Genomic DNA, 16,710 nt, shown 5'->3' with positions numbered 1-16,710 from the left:
CCAAGCCCAGAGAGCTGTGGTGAACGGAGCTAAATCCAGCTGGTGGCCAGTCACAAGCGGTGTCCCCCAGGGCTCAGTTTTGGGGCCAGTCTTGTTTAATATCTTTATTAATGATCTGGATGAATAACCAGCACCCTCAGTAAATTTGCAGATGACACCAAGTTGGGCGGGAGTGTTGATCTGCTCAAGGATAGGAAGGCTCTACAGAGGGGCCTGGACAGGCTGGATCAATGGGCCAAGGCCAATTGTATGAGGTTCAACAAGGCCAAGTGCCAGGTCCTGCACTTGGGTCATAACAACCCCATGCAACGCTACAGGCTTGGGGAAGAGTGGCTGGAAATCTGCCCAGTGCAGAAGGACCTGGGGGTGCTGGTTGACAGCCAGCTGAACATGAGCCAGCAGTGTGCCCAGGTGGTCCAGAAGGCCAACAGCATCCTGGCTTGTATCAGGAATAATGTGGCCAGCAGGAGCAGGGAAGTGATTGTGCCCCTGTACTCGGCACTGGTGAGGCCGCACCTCGAGTACTATGTTCAGTTTTGGGCCCCTCACTACAAGAAGGACATTGGGTTGCTGGAGTGTGTCCAGAGAAGGGCAATGAAGCTGGTGAAGGGTCTGGAGAGCAGGTCTTATGAGGAGAGGTTGAGGGAGCTGGGGTTGTTTAGTCTGGAGAAGAGGAGGCTGAGGAGAGACCTCATCGCTCTCTACAACTACCTGAAAGGAGGGTGTAGTGAGGTGGGTGTTGGTCTCTTCTCCCAAGTTACTAGCGATAGGATGAGAGGAAATGGCTTCAAGCTGCATCAGGGGAGGTTTAGATTGGATATTAGGAAAAATGTCTTTACTGAAAGAGTGGTCAGGCATTGGAACAGGCTGTTTAGAGAGGTGGTGGAGTCACCATCCCTGGAGGTGTTCAAAAAACGTGTAGATGTGGCACTTCAGGGCGTGGTTTAGGAGGCATGGTAGTTTGGGGTTGACGGTTGGACTTGATGATCTTAGAGGTCTTTTCCAACCTTAATAATTCTATCTAAAGATTCTATGATATTCTATGTAAAGTTATCCCTCCAGGGCACAGTCCTGATCAACTTCAGAGCCAGTGGAAGACACCTCTTCCAAAGAGTAGAGATGTCCTCTGACACTTCTATCTAGATCCTTTCTGTACCAAGTTAAGTCAAAAGCAACAGTTAGTTATATTTGATTAAAGGCTACAATCAACAGGAGACTACTCTAGAGGACAGACTAATTATACTGTAAGATTTTTTGGGGAGAAAGTATGCAAAAAAGTTAATCTCTAGTGATGCCAGATAATTAGCTTTATTTGGGGGGAAGGAAATACATTATGTTCAAGGCTTACCACTAAGCAGTTCAATCCAATTTTGTACTGTTTCAGGAGGTTGGGTCTCTTTTATGTGTTTCAGAGCTTCATCAAGCAGAACATCCCCTGTAGGAGCATCTGACTTGAAAATCACCTAGGACAGAATAAAGTGCAGTCAGTATTTTGACTTAATTCATATATCATAAACATCCAACAATAAAACCTGGAAAAATCTACCTGTTATCAGAACCAAGGAAAATTTTAAGGAGTGAGGAATCTTCTCTAAGAATATGCAAGTTTAAAAAATACCTAGTTGTTAAAAAAAAACCAAACCTATCTAGGGTTTTAATTACAAAGCTACATTAAGTCTTAAGTTCTCTATAACCTAAATTAACTTTAATTGACTAAAACTATAGTTTTAGTAACAGGCTTAATACCTAATTTTTTAAGGAATTAATCCACTAACCTAGCCAGGTCCTTTGCTTCCTCCCCAAAATAAAGTATACTACAGTGTTAAATTGCTCTCTGATGGCAGTCAATTTTACTGCTTCAAGTCAATTTATTCAGAATACTGCATTAAACAACTAGGTCATGTGAAACTGAGAAATCAATTAGAAAGTGAAAAAGCAGGAAAACTGGTTTTCTTCTTCCATATATTGATGGATAAAAGTAGGTTCAAAACAACATCTAAGTTTTACAGCTCTGAAGAACATGTTGACCAGCAACACTCTGTTCCATTCACTAACAGTTAAAATACACATATTAGGCAAAATATGTACATACCAATAAAAACCTTAATATACAATAATAAATGCAATATCACATAAGTTTGTTATTAAATAACTTCTAAAATTATTTGAGTTCTTCTCCCAAGAGAGAACAGGAGAAAAAAAAAGAAAAAAAACCACAAAACCAAAAACCAACCAAAAGCATTCACAGTAACATACTCAAATTCTTAAATTTTATTAACTGCTTGTTTACCAGTATAAGTAGTTATATAAGCCATATAAATACCTTTTTTCCTAGTTGGAAAAACAAGAGCACCAAACTAAAACATACAGATTTAACTAGCCCAAATCAATATGTTTGAATAAAAACAAAACAACAACAAAATTCTATCTTTCTTTAGAAAAAGAATTACTACTGTTTCAAAGCTATTTATGAAAATAATTATTAAATCTGGCAATTTAAATAATTTTACAAGTTAGCACTTTAGAAGCAGCAGGTAACAAGATAACATGCAATTGACAGAAAAACTAACACATCAAAACAATCCCACATGTACAAGAGAAGCAGCAGGAGAAAGATCTTATTTTTAGTAAAGCTTCATGGTAGTCAGAAAGGTGTCCTGGAAAAGCTTTAAGTGTCCTATTGAAATATATCCCAAGTTCAGTTCTGTTCCATAGTTCTAATAATCCTTACTACAAACCATAGAGGAGTACAATACATTTTCATAGGGTCCTGTAGATGACACTGAAATGAGTTGCAATGGTAAGACAGCTTCAATACTGGCAAGATGATCCCAAACTGGAGATGTGTACAAAGTCAATGAGATGAAATTAAAAAGAAATGCAAATTAATATAGTCAGGATGAGAAAACAGACAACATATAAAAGATATAATAAATTACTATATAGTTCAGAATGGTAGAAAAACCATCTAGTAATTCTAGTTGTGTTTTTAAGCTGCTAGATTATGGCTATTAATATCCACCCTTCATATATTCCTTTAATAATTAGCCTAAACCCACCCAATTTATTGATCTTTACTTCTTATTAAAAATGATGTTCCAGCAGTATTTTAGGTTCTTTGATGTGTCCCATATGATTTGTTCCACAGTAACCTTAGTTACACTGGATCACTCCAGCCTGCTGCAGTTGGTAACCATCTCTAACTCACTCATACTCACTAACTACTCATAACTACTCACCATCTCACTTTAACAGGTAAGATGTGAAGTCATCTTTTTGACCTATTTTATTAAAACAAACACCTCCCTGAAGAGATATATCCCACGCTTAAAGGCATTTTTTAAGTAAGATTTTTTTTAAAAAAAAAGTTTAGAAAACTGTTCTTGCTTATTTAGGGTTAAGATACCTTTTTCTACCACTGCAAAGAAGTTTAAGAAGCTAGTCTGAATATAATCCACCATGACAGTATGAGCCATAGCATAGACTCTCCCATTCAACTCAGTCAGGGCTCCATAAGCTCATGGGAAGCCACAATACACAGCGATTTTGTTTCCAAGTTTACTGTTCTTTGCAGCCAGGCATGCAGCACTGTTTCTTCACTGTTTCACAACCAAGGACGACTATAAAGCCCTGGGGGAGCAACTGAAAAATATCGGTGTCCAAATCATCTCCTCTTCTATTTTACCAGTTGGAGAAAAATGGGCAGCCGATAACAGACGAATAATGCAAATCAACTCTTGGCTATGTGGCTGGTGCCATCGCGAGGGTTTTGGCTTTTATGACAATGGGACTTTCCCCAGGAACCATAGCCTGTTAGGGAGGGATAGAATCCCCCTGTCTAGAAGGGGCAAGGGAATCTTTGGCAGCAAGCTGGCCAACTTGATGAGGCGGATTACAAACTGAAGGACTCAGGGGGTGGGGTTCAAAGTGGCAATGCTAATGCCATCACATCCAACAGGGGAATAAGCCAGGCCAACTGGAGCAGCAACAAAGTTGCCATAGCTGCCTCACAAGATGACAATCAGGAGATCAACCACCTCAAGGGTGTGCATGGCTATAGTGGGTCCTCGTACACCCCTCCAGGGAAACCTGCATGCTCAAGTACCTCTCTGAAATGCCTGTACACCAATGCATGCAGCATGGGGGAAACTAAAGGTCTGTGTGCGGTCACAGGGCCACGATCTCATTGCAATTACAGAGACATGGCAGGATAGCTCACATGACTGGAATGTGGTCATGGATGGCTACAGGCTTTTTAGGAAACACAGGCCAGCAAGGTGAGGTGGGGGAGTTGCTCTTTGTGTGAGGGAGCAACTGGAATGCATTGAGCTCTGCCTTGGAGCAGAGGAAGGACAAGTTGAAAGCTTGTGGGTAAAAATTAAGGGGCAAGCAAATATGGGTGACACCATCGTGGGTGTTTGCTACAGGCCACCTGATCAGGAAGAGGAAGTTGATGAGGCCTTCTACAGACAGCTGGAAATAGCCTCACAATCGCAGGTCCTGGTTCTCATGGGGGACTTCAACCACCCTGATATTTGCTGGAAAAGCAACACAGTGAGGTGTGCGCAATCCAGGAGGTTCCTGCAGAGCATTGAGGATAACTTTTTGACACAGGTGGTGCAGGAGCCAATGAGGCGAGATGTGCTGCTGGACCTTATACTAACAAACAAAGAAGGTCTGGTTGAGGATGTGAGGGTTGGGTGTAGCCTTGGCTGCAGTGACTATGAAATAGTCGAGTTCAGGATCCTGTGTGGTAGAAGCAAGGCAACAAGTAGGATTACAACCCTGGACTTCAGGAGAACTACCTTTGGCTTCTTCAAAGACCTGCTTGGAGGAATCCCATGGGTTAGGGCTCTAGAAGGTAAGGGGGTTCGAGAGAGCTCAATGACAGGACAAGGGGCAATGGGCACAAGTTGGAACACAGGAAGTGAATATGAGGAAAAACTTTACTGTGAGGGTGACAGAGCAGTGGAACAGGCTGCCCAGAGAGGTTGTCGAGTCTCCTTCCCTGGAAACATTCAAAACCCACCTGGACGCAGTCCTGTGTCCCCTGCTCTAGGTGTGCCTGCTCAAGAAGAGGGGTTGGCCAAGATGATCTCCAGAGGTCCCTTCCAACCCCTACCATTCTGTGATACTGAGAAGTCCTTGTCTTCCGGTTTCTCAATCTCATTTTTATCTCTGTGGCACTCAAGCATGGATTTAATGCGTTTTGATCACTTCTGAAGTTGTGTCTTAGAAACTGCAAAAAGCAATCAGCAAAGATCCACATGATTTAACATTTGAAGTGGAAATCGTTGTAGCTAGCAATCTTTTAAGTCAGCTGTGCGACCAAGGCCACTGTTAGCTGGTTATAAATCCATACTACTGTCCAAAGAACTAGTTCTATCCTCTTCCTGTTCTCACCTTATTGCTTGTGCCAGCAGTCTCACTTGTGCCCCACCTGATGACAAGATCAATGAAGTGATTCAAATAAAAACTGAACTGATCAAAGAAGTGAATTACTTTTCAGCCAGAGTGGTTACCTGACAAGGCTGCACAAACACTAGTAACAACCCAAGAGAGACTCCAATAATAAGCCTCTTTGCAAAGAGGACTACCCTTCTCAGCTACAGCACAGGCTGAAGTGACTGAAGCCTAAACTCCTCCCTTCAGACCACAGCTTGAAGATACAGGGTTTTGAGTCGCAAATCAAAGCTTTAGTTTTAATGAGATTTTACCTTTCCACAGAGTCCCAGAATGGAGCAGGGGCAGGGAGGGAGAAGGGCTAGCCTGAGGGGCAGAAATTATATAAAAATGGAACTGCCACTGAAACTCCACCTCACTGAATCACAATCTTGGATGCAACTAGACAGCTCATTCCACTCACTAAGCATAGTACTTAATTCACAGAGAAAGCTGAGGGCAAGGGGAGCAAAGCCTGCAAAAGGGAGACAAGGGGGACACTTGGTAGAGTTGAGACAATTAAATCTAGCAAACGTAGAAATGAGACTGAAATTTAGTGTTAATGCAAGACTTCAAACAAGGTATAAAACAACACAAGTCATTCATGAGAAGGATTTCTAAATTGAGAGGTAGGGCAAGTGGAGAAGAAACATCATATATATCAGTAGTTAGGGATTTTATTTGCAAGAAATTCCTTAAGCAGAAATCAATCTTCATTTGAATTTTATATTAAGCCTTTTTCATAGAACCCTCCCCCGCCTGCAAAAAGAAATCTCTCAATTGCCTTACAACAGCAGAAAGAACAAAGCATTTAATATTGGGTAGCTCTTAGCTCTCCTTAAACAATGGGAAAAAAATAAAAATTGAAACAAACACACCAACCCACCCCCAAAAATCACGTGATAAAAAAAGGAAAACAATAATTTTGCTTATATTCTTTATTGAAGATATGCACAGGTTATTTTTCCATTTTCCTAAAAAGACACAGTTAAAATTTCAGTTAGATAGAGCTGACAAGGTTTGTGTAGAATGAAAATAACTGCTAAAGAACATTCCTGAATGCCTAAGGAGCCAAAAGCTTTGAAGGAAAAAAAGAATTGTGCAAACTAATCAATACTGAATATGCTTAAATGAAGCTAGAAGTAGTAGGAGCTGTTTGTCTGAACAGAGGTTTGATTCTTCAGAAGAGGAGGAAACTAGAAGATTGGGGAATTTGTAAGCTTTCCTTTAAAAAAATTTAGCAAGGGATAATATTGACAGGTAAATGTGCCATAAAAGAGAACTTATTTGTGATGGATAGACAACATTTGACCGTGTTTTCAATAAGCTTATTTTACAAGTATCCTCTAATGCTGATGAAGTAAAAATTCTTCAGTGTGACTTTGCACATTTTGTACTAAGGAAAAAAAATCCAGTGGCAAAAGTAATAAATTAAGGCACCTCAAATCTTCAGCCTAATTCAATAAAAAACCTTAAAAATTTGCCCATGTTAAAGATCAGCGAGAACAACAAATTTAATGCACCAGTCACATGCTTAAACTAGATACAGCTTTGTGTTCAGGGGCCCAAGGTACAAGGATTATTTCCTTCCCATGCGTTGCAAGCACTAACTGCAACACTGTGTACACCAGAATTAAACTGGTGACTTGCAGGATACATCCGGTAGGCTGTCAGTTAGCCATCCCTCTCAGCCCCAGCCCACATCTCACCAACACTGCAAAATCCAGATCCTTCAGCAGATTACAACTGGTGCTACTGGCTCTCAGCAGCGACTGCTGCCACTGCACCCTGGCCTGAGCCACTGCCAACTGTTTGTGCAAGGTTCCCAGCAGCAGCAGGAACACATCAAGAGAACAAACAGGAGCAGAGAACAAGTACAGAAGATTTTACAAGGCACTTCAGCTCACTATTTAAACTCTTTAGGTAATAACTCTCTGTATCTAACTTAAGTCACTACTCAGAATCCCTATCCCTGTATAAAGAAAAAAAAGGTCTTTTTCTTACAACCAGTTGTAATTTATAGCTACTGTATTGTCTGAAGCATGATACAAAAGTAAATGGGACCATTTTCCTCCACTTACCTTTCTTGTTAATAGACTTTTGCGTCTCATTCCACAAGCCTCTAACTGAAGACGCCCTCGCAATGCCAATTCGATTAACATACAGCCACGCAATCCTGAGGAGATGCAATCATTCCAGAATGATGTATAGCCCTGTGAAGAATGAAAGACAGTAAGGTATTTCCATCTCCACTCGAAAGCAAATAGAAAAAGAGGCTTACTGCATTCTCTAAGCAGTTCTCTGGCCCTCATATACTTCTGAAGTAGTATCACTAGTCAACTACCATTCCTGTATTGAAAACATGAAAGAGAAGATAGACTCATCCCCTATTAGTTTTGACACTTAGTCTCTGCTCTTTGAAAAGCAGGGAAACTTCAGGAAAGTGATAAAAAACAAAACAGCAAGATATCAAGAAATGCGAGATATAAAGTGTAGTTTATATATAGTCAAAATAAACTTAAAAAAGTACTAAGACATCAAACATTTGGCATTACCAACAGGCTTATTTGAGTTTCCTGAGAAATATTAACATGATTTTACATCCATAAACAATATGGCACTGATGAAGTAATAATAACCTGGAAAAAAATCAATATTACGTAAATATGGAGTATACTGGAAATTAAAAGTCCAAACACAAATGTGGCAATCGGCACAAACCACAGAACAGATTTTTCAGCTTGAATATAGCAAACCAAAAGACAAAAGTTTTCAAATATTTGGATCAGCTATTATTTTGCCATTTATATCCTTTGAAAACATATATTTCTAAAACTTGTTGCATATTGTTCTTATACAGACTGCAAAACTGCAAGCCACATTTATTCTATGAACTACACCACATCTACCATGCTTTTTCATCTATATTTCTACATTGACTGTCTGCTTAAATGGCAGAACAGAATATTTGACCCAAATAATTTACTCAATATCTAGAAATACATGTATTGACTTTGGTACTCCATTGCTCAACAATTATGACACCTGCCCCCCCCCAAAAACTTATAAAAAGGATTCTATTTTAATTACAGAGTAACCAACAGTTAAATATTAAAAAAACATGCAAGAACAGTATCTAAGACAAAACAAAATAATTCTGAGAAATTATTTGTCTTTTGAGAAATGACTGAGGAAACACTTGCTATGGTCCAGAAAGACCCTACAGAACTGCTCTAGTGATGCATCTCAAAACATTCACTTTGGGATTCTTTAGAGAGAAGTACAGGAAACAAGGAAAAAAAAAAAAGAGAACGCCCCCTTTCATAAAATTTATCCTAACCAGCAACAAAGATTAGCTTAAAGCAAGAGCAATACAATTTTATTCTATTTGCAAATAAAAGCTGCCAATGTATAGAGATATCAGATGCATACATCTGAAGTCTGCTAAACACACAAACCAGTCACTAACACATGTCATTAAATACAGATTTCTAGGAACATGAAAATATTTCTTTCCATTTAGCACCTAGCTATTTTCAAGAGCTGTATTATATAGGTGAACAATACTTCCAAAAAGTCTACAAAAGCTCTGAATCTCTAGAAAGTAATTACTGAAATATGTCACAGACATTTATTTTAAAGTCCATAAATATAAGGTTGGAAAGGCATGAGAAGTTATCTAATCAGCCTTCTACTCGGAGCTGATACTTTGTGAGTATCAGCTACTCTCATAAGTCAGCCATTCTGTAAATTAAGATTTTGGTTAGCACCAGACATTTCTTTGCCAAAAAACATGCAGGATAAGGTGCAGTATTTACTTGATGAAAAAACAAACAATCAAACAAAAACATAACCAAAAAACACCCCCCAAAAAAAAACAACAAAAAAGATGACTCCTACATTCTACTATTTTTATTCAAATAGCCTCTTTACATAAAATTAATTTTTGAAATCAGACAACACATGCAAACTAAAAATCTATTGGACAAACTTACAGCTGTGGCATGATAAATATACACTTCTTTCTACTTACAAAAAGTGTTATATTATGATGCAAACAATTCAAGCACTAGAAATTTCTTCACTTGTTTAGTAACGAAAACTGAATTTATTTTTAAAGTGAGTCTTTTTCAATGAAGTGACATTAACTACAACACTCCCAGCAGCAATTACCAGATGTAAACTCCTCTGCTCCAGCAGTTTTTCAACATATATGGCCTCAGGTTGTGGGTTGTAGAGAAATACAGGATCATAGGATAATTCAGGTTGGAAGGGACCACAGGAGATATCTAGTGCAACCTCCTGCTCAAAGCAGGTTCAGCTATGAAGTCAGATGAAGTTGCTCAGGGTTCTATCCAGTCAAGTCCTGAAAACCTCCAAGGATAGAGACTGCACAACCATCTAAGAGTTTTTAATCAAGTGATCCTGAAAGTCAGTCCAAAAAGATTATGGTCTTCATAAATGGAACTGATTGCTCTAGTGGGCTAGATGACATTAAAGTCATAGAACATATACTGCTTCACCTTCTGGTTTGGGTTTTTTGGTGAATTTTTTTCCCAGGCTCAGGAGTTTGCAGGTGATCCATAAGAGAAGGAACACCATATTTCAATATACAGGGATTATACTGCTATTAAACAGTGAGGAAAAAGATATTTTATAAGAGCATCATCCTGAACATTTTTCAATCCATTAAATTGATCTTTCCAGATAGTTCAGGCAGATAGACTGATCGTTTTTGGCACTTACTGCAAAGACCTCAGGCAACTGAGGAAACCTTCACAGAAGGTCAGTTTAGCACACAACAGTCTAACTAAATCATCCTTTAAATTAACTCAAGCTTCCTGGTGTACCTGAAACTGAGTAGACGCAGACATTTATCTTCAACATTGCAAACAGCTCCTTGGCACCTACTTTAAATGGCATACAGCATAACTAGAAAAAGGTGCACAAAAGAGAAACAATAATGCTCAGCATTATAGAACTACTGCCTATTAAAGAGGCTATAGATGGACAGTGAAGAAAAGGGATAGAGAGAATAACAACATACATAGAGGGAGAATAGCAATATAGAATAATGTATTATTTGCACAGGAAACAATTATTTTTTTCTTTTTCCACAGAGAAGAACTAGACGGTGGTAAATAAAGCTAGCTCACAGGTTGGAAAAGTCAAAGGCCAACTTCTTTTCTGTTTCTATTCAACTGTTTTTATAGGAAGGCAAAAGTTTTAAAAAAAAACAAACACACACCACAAACACCTCTTTTTTTTTTAAAAAAAAAAAAAAAAAAGACTTAAATTCATAGGAGATTGATAATGAAGTCTGACAGACAGCAGTGGATCTGTAAGCCACACATGGCCTGGGAAGCCCCTAACCAGTTGAAGTCAGTGTACGCTGAAGGAATAGTCAATTCCATGTTCCCTGAACATGGCCTGACCATCGCTGGTTACAGAACAAGGATTTGGTTTGAACTTTTATCACTGTTCTCATTATATTCCAAATAGCTAACAGTCTAAAACACTTAGATTGAAGATCAAAGATTACTATTTATAGATGCAAGTCATTCTACTATTTAATGCTCTTAAATAGCACTAGCTTTCTCACAAACACACCACCAAATATTTTTGCTTTATCTGTCCTCTTACAAGTCTTTTATAATTTTATAAACATCCTAACTCAATGAAATACTTATTTCATTAGAGTTGCTAAGCAGCGGGGGGGAAGGAAAAAACCAGTTTTACAAGGCAGGGAATTATTTTTATCTGACAGCAATCACACTAGAATAGCACTTTAAGCTATAAATAGCTGACAAGACAAAATTTTAAATCTACATTGATTCAAAGATCAAAAGAATGTTTACAACTGTCATGTTTATTTACAAAGACAGCACAAAAGCATTTTTTGTCAGAGCTGACCTAGAAATTTTAAAGTAAAAACTAGTTTTGCTAGACAAGCATAAAGGGAGATGAAAATAAAGTTTATAGCAGAAACTTGTTACCATATTAACTTTGAAAGCTCAGACTTTCCACTCAGGTATGACAAAGCACAGAGCTAAGACTAAGATCCTCTTTCTACTTAAAGAATAAGTTATCCAAAACCCCTGTTCATTAGACCATTTCTCTCCCACCACCTCTTGTAGCATTTATTCACTTTCTCTTCTTTGCATGCCCCTTACCCAATTCCCAAGCTCACACATCTTCCTGTTCAGTTATCCATTAATCACTTGAAACTCTCACTTATTAAATATTGTCCATCTCCTAACAATGGCCCTGTGCCTCAGTGTTACCCAACCTACCTTATCTTCCACTCCCTGCTTTTACCTTGCCTCTTCAGCTGCACTTCCCCACAATCAATCTGTGACACACTCTCTCCTACTGCAGCCTCCTTCCCCACCTCATCTTACCATGATATGTAATACAAACTTTTCACTTCCAGGTTCATAAAGATCTGAATTTCTGTGACCGTCATGGATTTCCTTAGACTTGTTCACAAAATGGCGCGGACAAGATAACAAAGTATGTACACTATATATGGTGAACAGCCATCTTATTCTTGTCTCTGCTCCAAGGCCGGGGGGGAAGGCCACATGATTATATTAGCATACAAACAAGCAAGCCTTACTGATATGCTGGGTCTAGTTTTGCCCAGCAAAGTGCAAGTTCTTGCAGCTTCGTCCTACTTACTGTAGGAATACCCCAGCTCAGATCTACATACAAAACAGCATAAACATATACCAGGACCCAGCCTCCTACAGATGCTGGCATGCAGAGTGCAACAGGAGGCAGGGTTCATACACATAGCCCGCAGGAAAGGAAGGGACAGGGAAGAGACTCCGAGTGGAAGTGCCCTACCAATGTCCCTTAAAACTTCAATTTACATTGTTCCCTAACAACATCATTTCCCAGTTTGCCTCCAAGATCCCTGACTCTCAAACTTCACAAAGCTGTACTTAAAATGGAATAGGGTCCCAGGACTCCCCCTTTCCTGACAAGGGGAGGAGGAGGGGCAGGCACTGATCTCTTTTTTTCTGGTGACCAATGACAGGACCCAAGGGAATGGCAGGAAGATGTGCCGGGGAGGTTTAGGTTGGATATTAGGAAAAGGTTCTTCACCCAGAGGGTGGTGGAACACTGGAACAGGCTCCCCAGGGAGGCAGTCACGGCACCAAGCCTGACGCTATTCAAGAAGCACCTGGACAATGCCCTCAGAGATATGGTGTAAATTTGGGCTTGTCCTGTGTAGGGACAGGAGTTGGACTTGATGATCTTTGTGGGTCCCTTCCAACACAGGACATTCTATGATTCTATGACTTGCAAAAAAGTGTTTTAAAGATTGCCAGAAATTATGAGAACTCCTGCATAGACAAAGAACTGATGTCACTCAACAGCTCAAACACTATCACACCAGCTGTGAAAAATCTAGTGAGATCATCTGTTTATGCTATAATAAAGCCACAGCAAACTATAGAGGGAAAACACGTACACGTTAGCTCTGACAACACCATAGCATTCTGAATTTGCTGGCTATTCAAATATTTTGTTGAATCACTCAGTACTAAGTACTACAGAATAAGAGCTATTGCAAAAGTATTAAAGTACACTTCTACAGATCACATTGATTTCCAGTTTTTCAAAACACTCAAAATTTAAAATTTTGGATATTTAAAATTCATAAGTTAATGAAGAGTTTTCATAAGCCAAAGATCATTCATAAAAAATTTTTTTTTAAAGACAGATAAGACACCACTTTCTCCACCTCTAATCCCAAAAGGTACTGCAGTAATGACCACTATAATTTACTAAGTATGTAAACAATCAGAATGAGAATATTCTAACATGACCAGACTACGTGAAGGTATTTGGCAAGGATCAGAGCCAAGTATGTTAGCAATTTCTACACAGTCGATGCTGCTTTAAGAACTTGCATGAAACTTCAAAATCATCTCACTTAAGCATAAAACAGCCAACCTTCATGGAGCAATAATTCAGCTACCTCTTACATTGTTCTATTCGGCTTCCAGGCAATTGTCAAGCCAGTTCTATTTTAAAAAAATAAAAAGTTTAGTATTTTCTTCTTGTGGTTCAGCCCCAGCCAGCAACTAAACACCACACAGCCGCTCGCTCACTCCCCCCACCCCTGTGGGATGGGGCAGAGAATCAGAAGGGCCAAAGTAAGAAAACTCATGGATTGAGAAAAGAACAGCTTAAAATAAAACAACAATAACAATAATAGTAGTAGTAATATAATGAAAAATAAAATAACAAGAGAGAGATATGAAACTTTGGGAGGAGGGGAAAAAAACCCAAACAACAAGTGATGCAACTGCTCACCACCCACCGACCGATGCCACTGGTCCCCAAGCCGCAACTGTCGCCCTCCCCCGGCCAGCTCCTCCCAGTTAACATACTGGGCATGATGTCACATAATATGGACTATCCCTTTGGCCAGTTTTAATCTGCTCTTTTAGCTGTGCCCCCTCCCCTCCCGGCTTCTTGTGCACCTGGCAGAGCATGGGAAGCTAGAAAAGTCCTTGACTAGTATAAGCACTACCTAGCAACAACCAAAACCTCGGTGTGTTATCAACATTGTTTTCATACTAAGTCCAAAGCACAGCACTATGCCAGCTGCAGTGAAGAAAAGTAACTCTGTCCCAGCTAAAACCCTGACATTTCTCTATCCCAAGTACAAATTAAAGCCACCCAGCAGTAGCAGTGCAAAAACTAACATTAAATTGCAGATGCCATTTCACATTTATAGTCATTACACACTTCAAAATCTTGAGAAAGTCTCTTTAATGGATTACAGAGCAAAGGTTAAAAAAAAATTTCTTCCTTCATAAAAATGATTACAAAACTCTCACTTATGAGGCCATGTAATGTTTTACTTCAGAATACTTTCTTTGTTTTACCCATAAGAATCATAGAAAGGTTTGGGTTGGAAAGGACCTTTAGAGGCAATCTAGTCCAATCCCCCTGCAGTGAGCAGGGATATCTTCAACTAGATCAGGTTGCTCAGAGCATCATCCAAACTGACCTTGAATATTTCCAGGGACTGGGCATGTACCACGTCTCTGGGCAACCTGTTCCAGTGTTTCACCACTCTCACTGTAAAAAAATTTTTCATTATATCCAGTCTAAATCTGCCCTCCTTTAGTTTAAAGCCATTACCCCTTGTCCTGTCACAAGGACTGCTTGCTGACCTAAAGAGGTTGTCCCCATCCTTCCTATAAACCCCCTTTAAGTACTGGAAGGCCACAATAAAGTCTCCCCGCAGCCTTCTCTTCTCCAGCCTGAACAACCCCAACTCTCTCAGCCTTTCTTCACAGGAGAGGTGCTCCAGCACGTGGATCATTTTTGTGGCCCTCCTCTGGACCCACTCCAACAGGTCCATGTCCTTCTTGTACTGAGGACCCCAGAGCTGAACACAGTACTCCAGGTGGGGTCTCACCAGAGCAGAGTAGAGGGGCAGAATCACCTCCCTCGATCTGCTGGCCATGCTTATTTTGATGCGGGCCAGGATATGGTTGGCCTTCTGGGCTGCAAGCGCACATTGTTGGCTCATGTCCAGCTTTTCATCCACCAGTAGCCCCAAGTCCTTCTCTGCAGGGCTGCTCTCAATCCCTTCATCCCCCAGCCTGTATTGATACTGGGGGTTGCCCCAACCCAGGTGCAGGTGCACTTGGCCTTGTTGAGTTTCATGAGGTTAACATTAGTCCACTTCTTGAGGTTATCTAGGTCCCTCTGGATGACATCCTGCCCTTCTGGTGTGTCAACTGCATCACTTCGCTTGGTGTTATCTGCAAACTTGCTATGGGTGCGCTCAATCCCACTATGTCATTGATGAAGATATTAAACAGTAATGGTCACAGTACAGACCCCTGAGGGACATCACTCCAGTTACTAAAAATCTCTTCCCACTACAGAAATATACATTCTCTCTCTAATTTTCAGTTAACTCCTGTTAGGAGAGTAGAAGTTCTACTATACCTAGCACAGACCAGAAAAGGGTGGGAAAGAGTGAACAATCCATGAAAATATCTGTTTCAAAAGAAAGGAAAAGAAACACTTTCAGAGTTCCAACACTGAGGCTTCAATATACACACATGGTAATAAAAAAAAATGATGTTTTTAACTTACTTTGTTAAGGCCATCTGTTTACAGAACCTTCTACAGTATGCCATAATAGACTGTGGCTGTCAATGCATTTCCTGATCTAATCCAGTGAGTCTCAAGCTATTATAGATTACTTTACCGACCACAGAACCATGGCAAATAGAAATCAGCTTTGTAAGTCTTTCAAAAAAGCATCATAAAGCCATGTAATAGTATGTGAAGATAACTGAGGTTTACAATAGCCTGCTCAACATAAAAGAAAATTAAATATTTATTTATTTTAGCAACAGCAGGCCCCTCAGGCCCATCCTCAGATCCACACAGACTCATATTCAGAATTAGAGGTCAGTGTTAGGTCAAAGTCTTGGCCCTCAGACTCAATTTACATTTATGAAGAACCACAACAGCAGAGGTCCTCTGAGATAACGCATGTAACACTGCCCAGTCTATACTTCCCTTTCTAAATGCCTTTTCATTTTACATTCAGACTTAATAGTAGTACTTAAACCCTCACCTAGCACCCTCTGCTTAAAAGCAAAACAAAAGATCTATTGTAACCAAACTGAAATAAACCAAAGGGGAACCTTCTGAAGGAGAAACATCACCAGAGTTAACCAAAACCCTGAATTCCTGTTCTCAGGAAAATCCAAATTCTTCTTTTATGAAAGACACTGTCCTGGTTTCAGCTGGGATAGAGTTAATTTTCTTCATATTACCTAGTATGGGGCTATGTTTTGGATTTGTTCTGGAGACAGTGGTGATAACACAGAGATGTCTTAGTTGTTGCTGCTAAGTAGTGCTTACACTAGTCAAGGACTTCCCATGCTCTGCCGGGTGCACAAGCAGCTGGGAGGGGGCACAGCCAGGACAGCTGACCCCAACTCACCAAAGGGATATTCCATACCATATGACATTATGCTCAGTATATAAAGCTGGGGGAAGAAGGAGGAAGGGGGGGACGTTCGGAGTTATGGTGTTTGTCTTCCCAAGTAACCGTTACGCATGATGGAGCCCTGCTTTCCTGGAGACGGCTGAACAGGTACCTGCCTGACGATGGGAAGTAGTGAATGAATTCCTTGTTTTGCTTTTGCTTTGCTTCCACTCGCAGCTTTTGCTTTACCTATTAAACTGTCTTTATCTCAACCCATGAGTTTCCTC

At 40.0% G+C, this 16,710-nt stretch overlaps 1 protein-coding gene across 1 annotated transcript in view; it reads right to left on the bottom strand.

Moving 5' to 3' along the window:
- LOC135310874 (Golgi phosphoprotein 3-like) overlaps positions 1–16,710 on the bottom strand; it is a 38,247-nt gene that overhangs the window by 4,993 nt on the left and 16,544 nt on the right. The window contains exons 2-3 of the mRNA XM_064439964.1: positions 7,524–7,655; positions 1,349–1,463 (exon numbers count right to left, since the gene is read on the bottom strand). Of these exons, the coding sequence (XP_064296034.1) occupies positions 1,349–1,463; positions 7,524–7,655 (247 nt within the window). The remainder of the gene's footprint in view (positions 1–1,348; positions 1,464–7,523; positions 7,656–16,710) is intronic.

Source organism: Phalacrocorax carbo (assembly GCF_963921805.1).
Source record: "Phalacrocorax carbo chromosome W unlocalized genomic scaffold, bPhaCar2.1 SUPER_W_unloc_4, whole genome shotgun sequence".
Lineage (NCBI taxonomy): Eukaryota > Metazoa > Chordata > Aves > Suliformes > Phalacrocoracidae > Phalacrocorax > Phalacrocorax carbo.
Note: the sequence above shows the minus strand (reverse complement) of the source record. Positions and strands in the feature narration are given on the sequence as shown.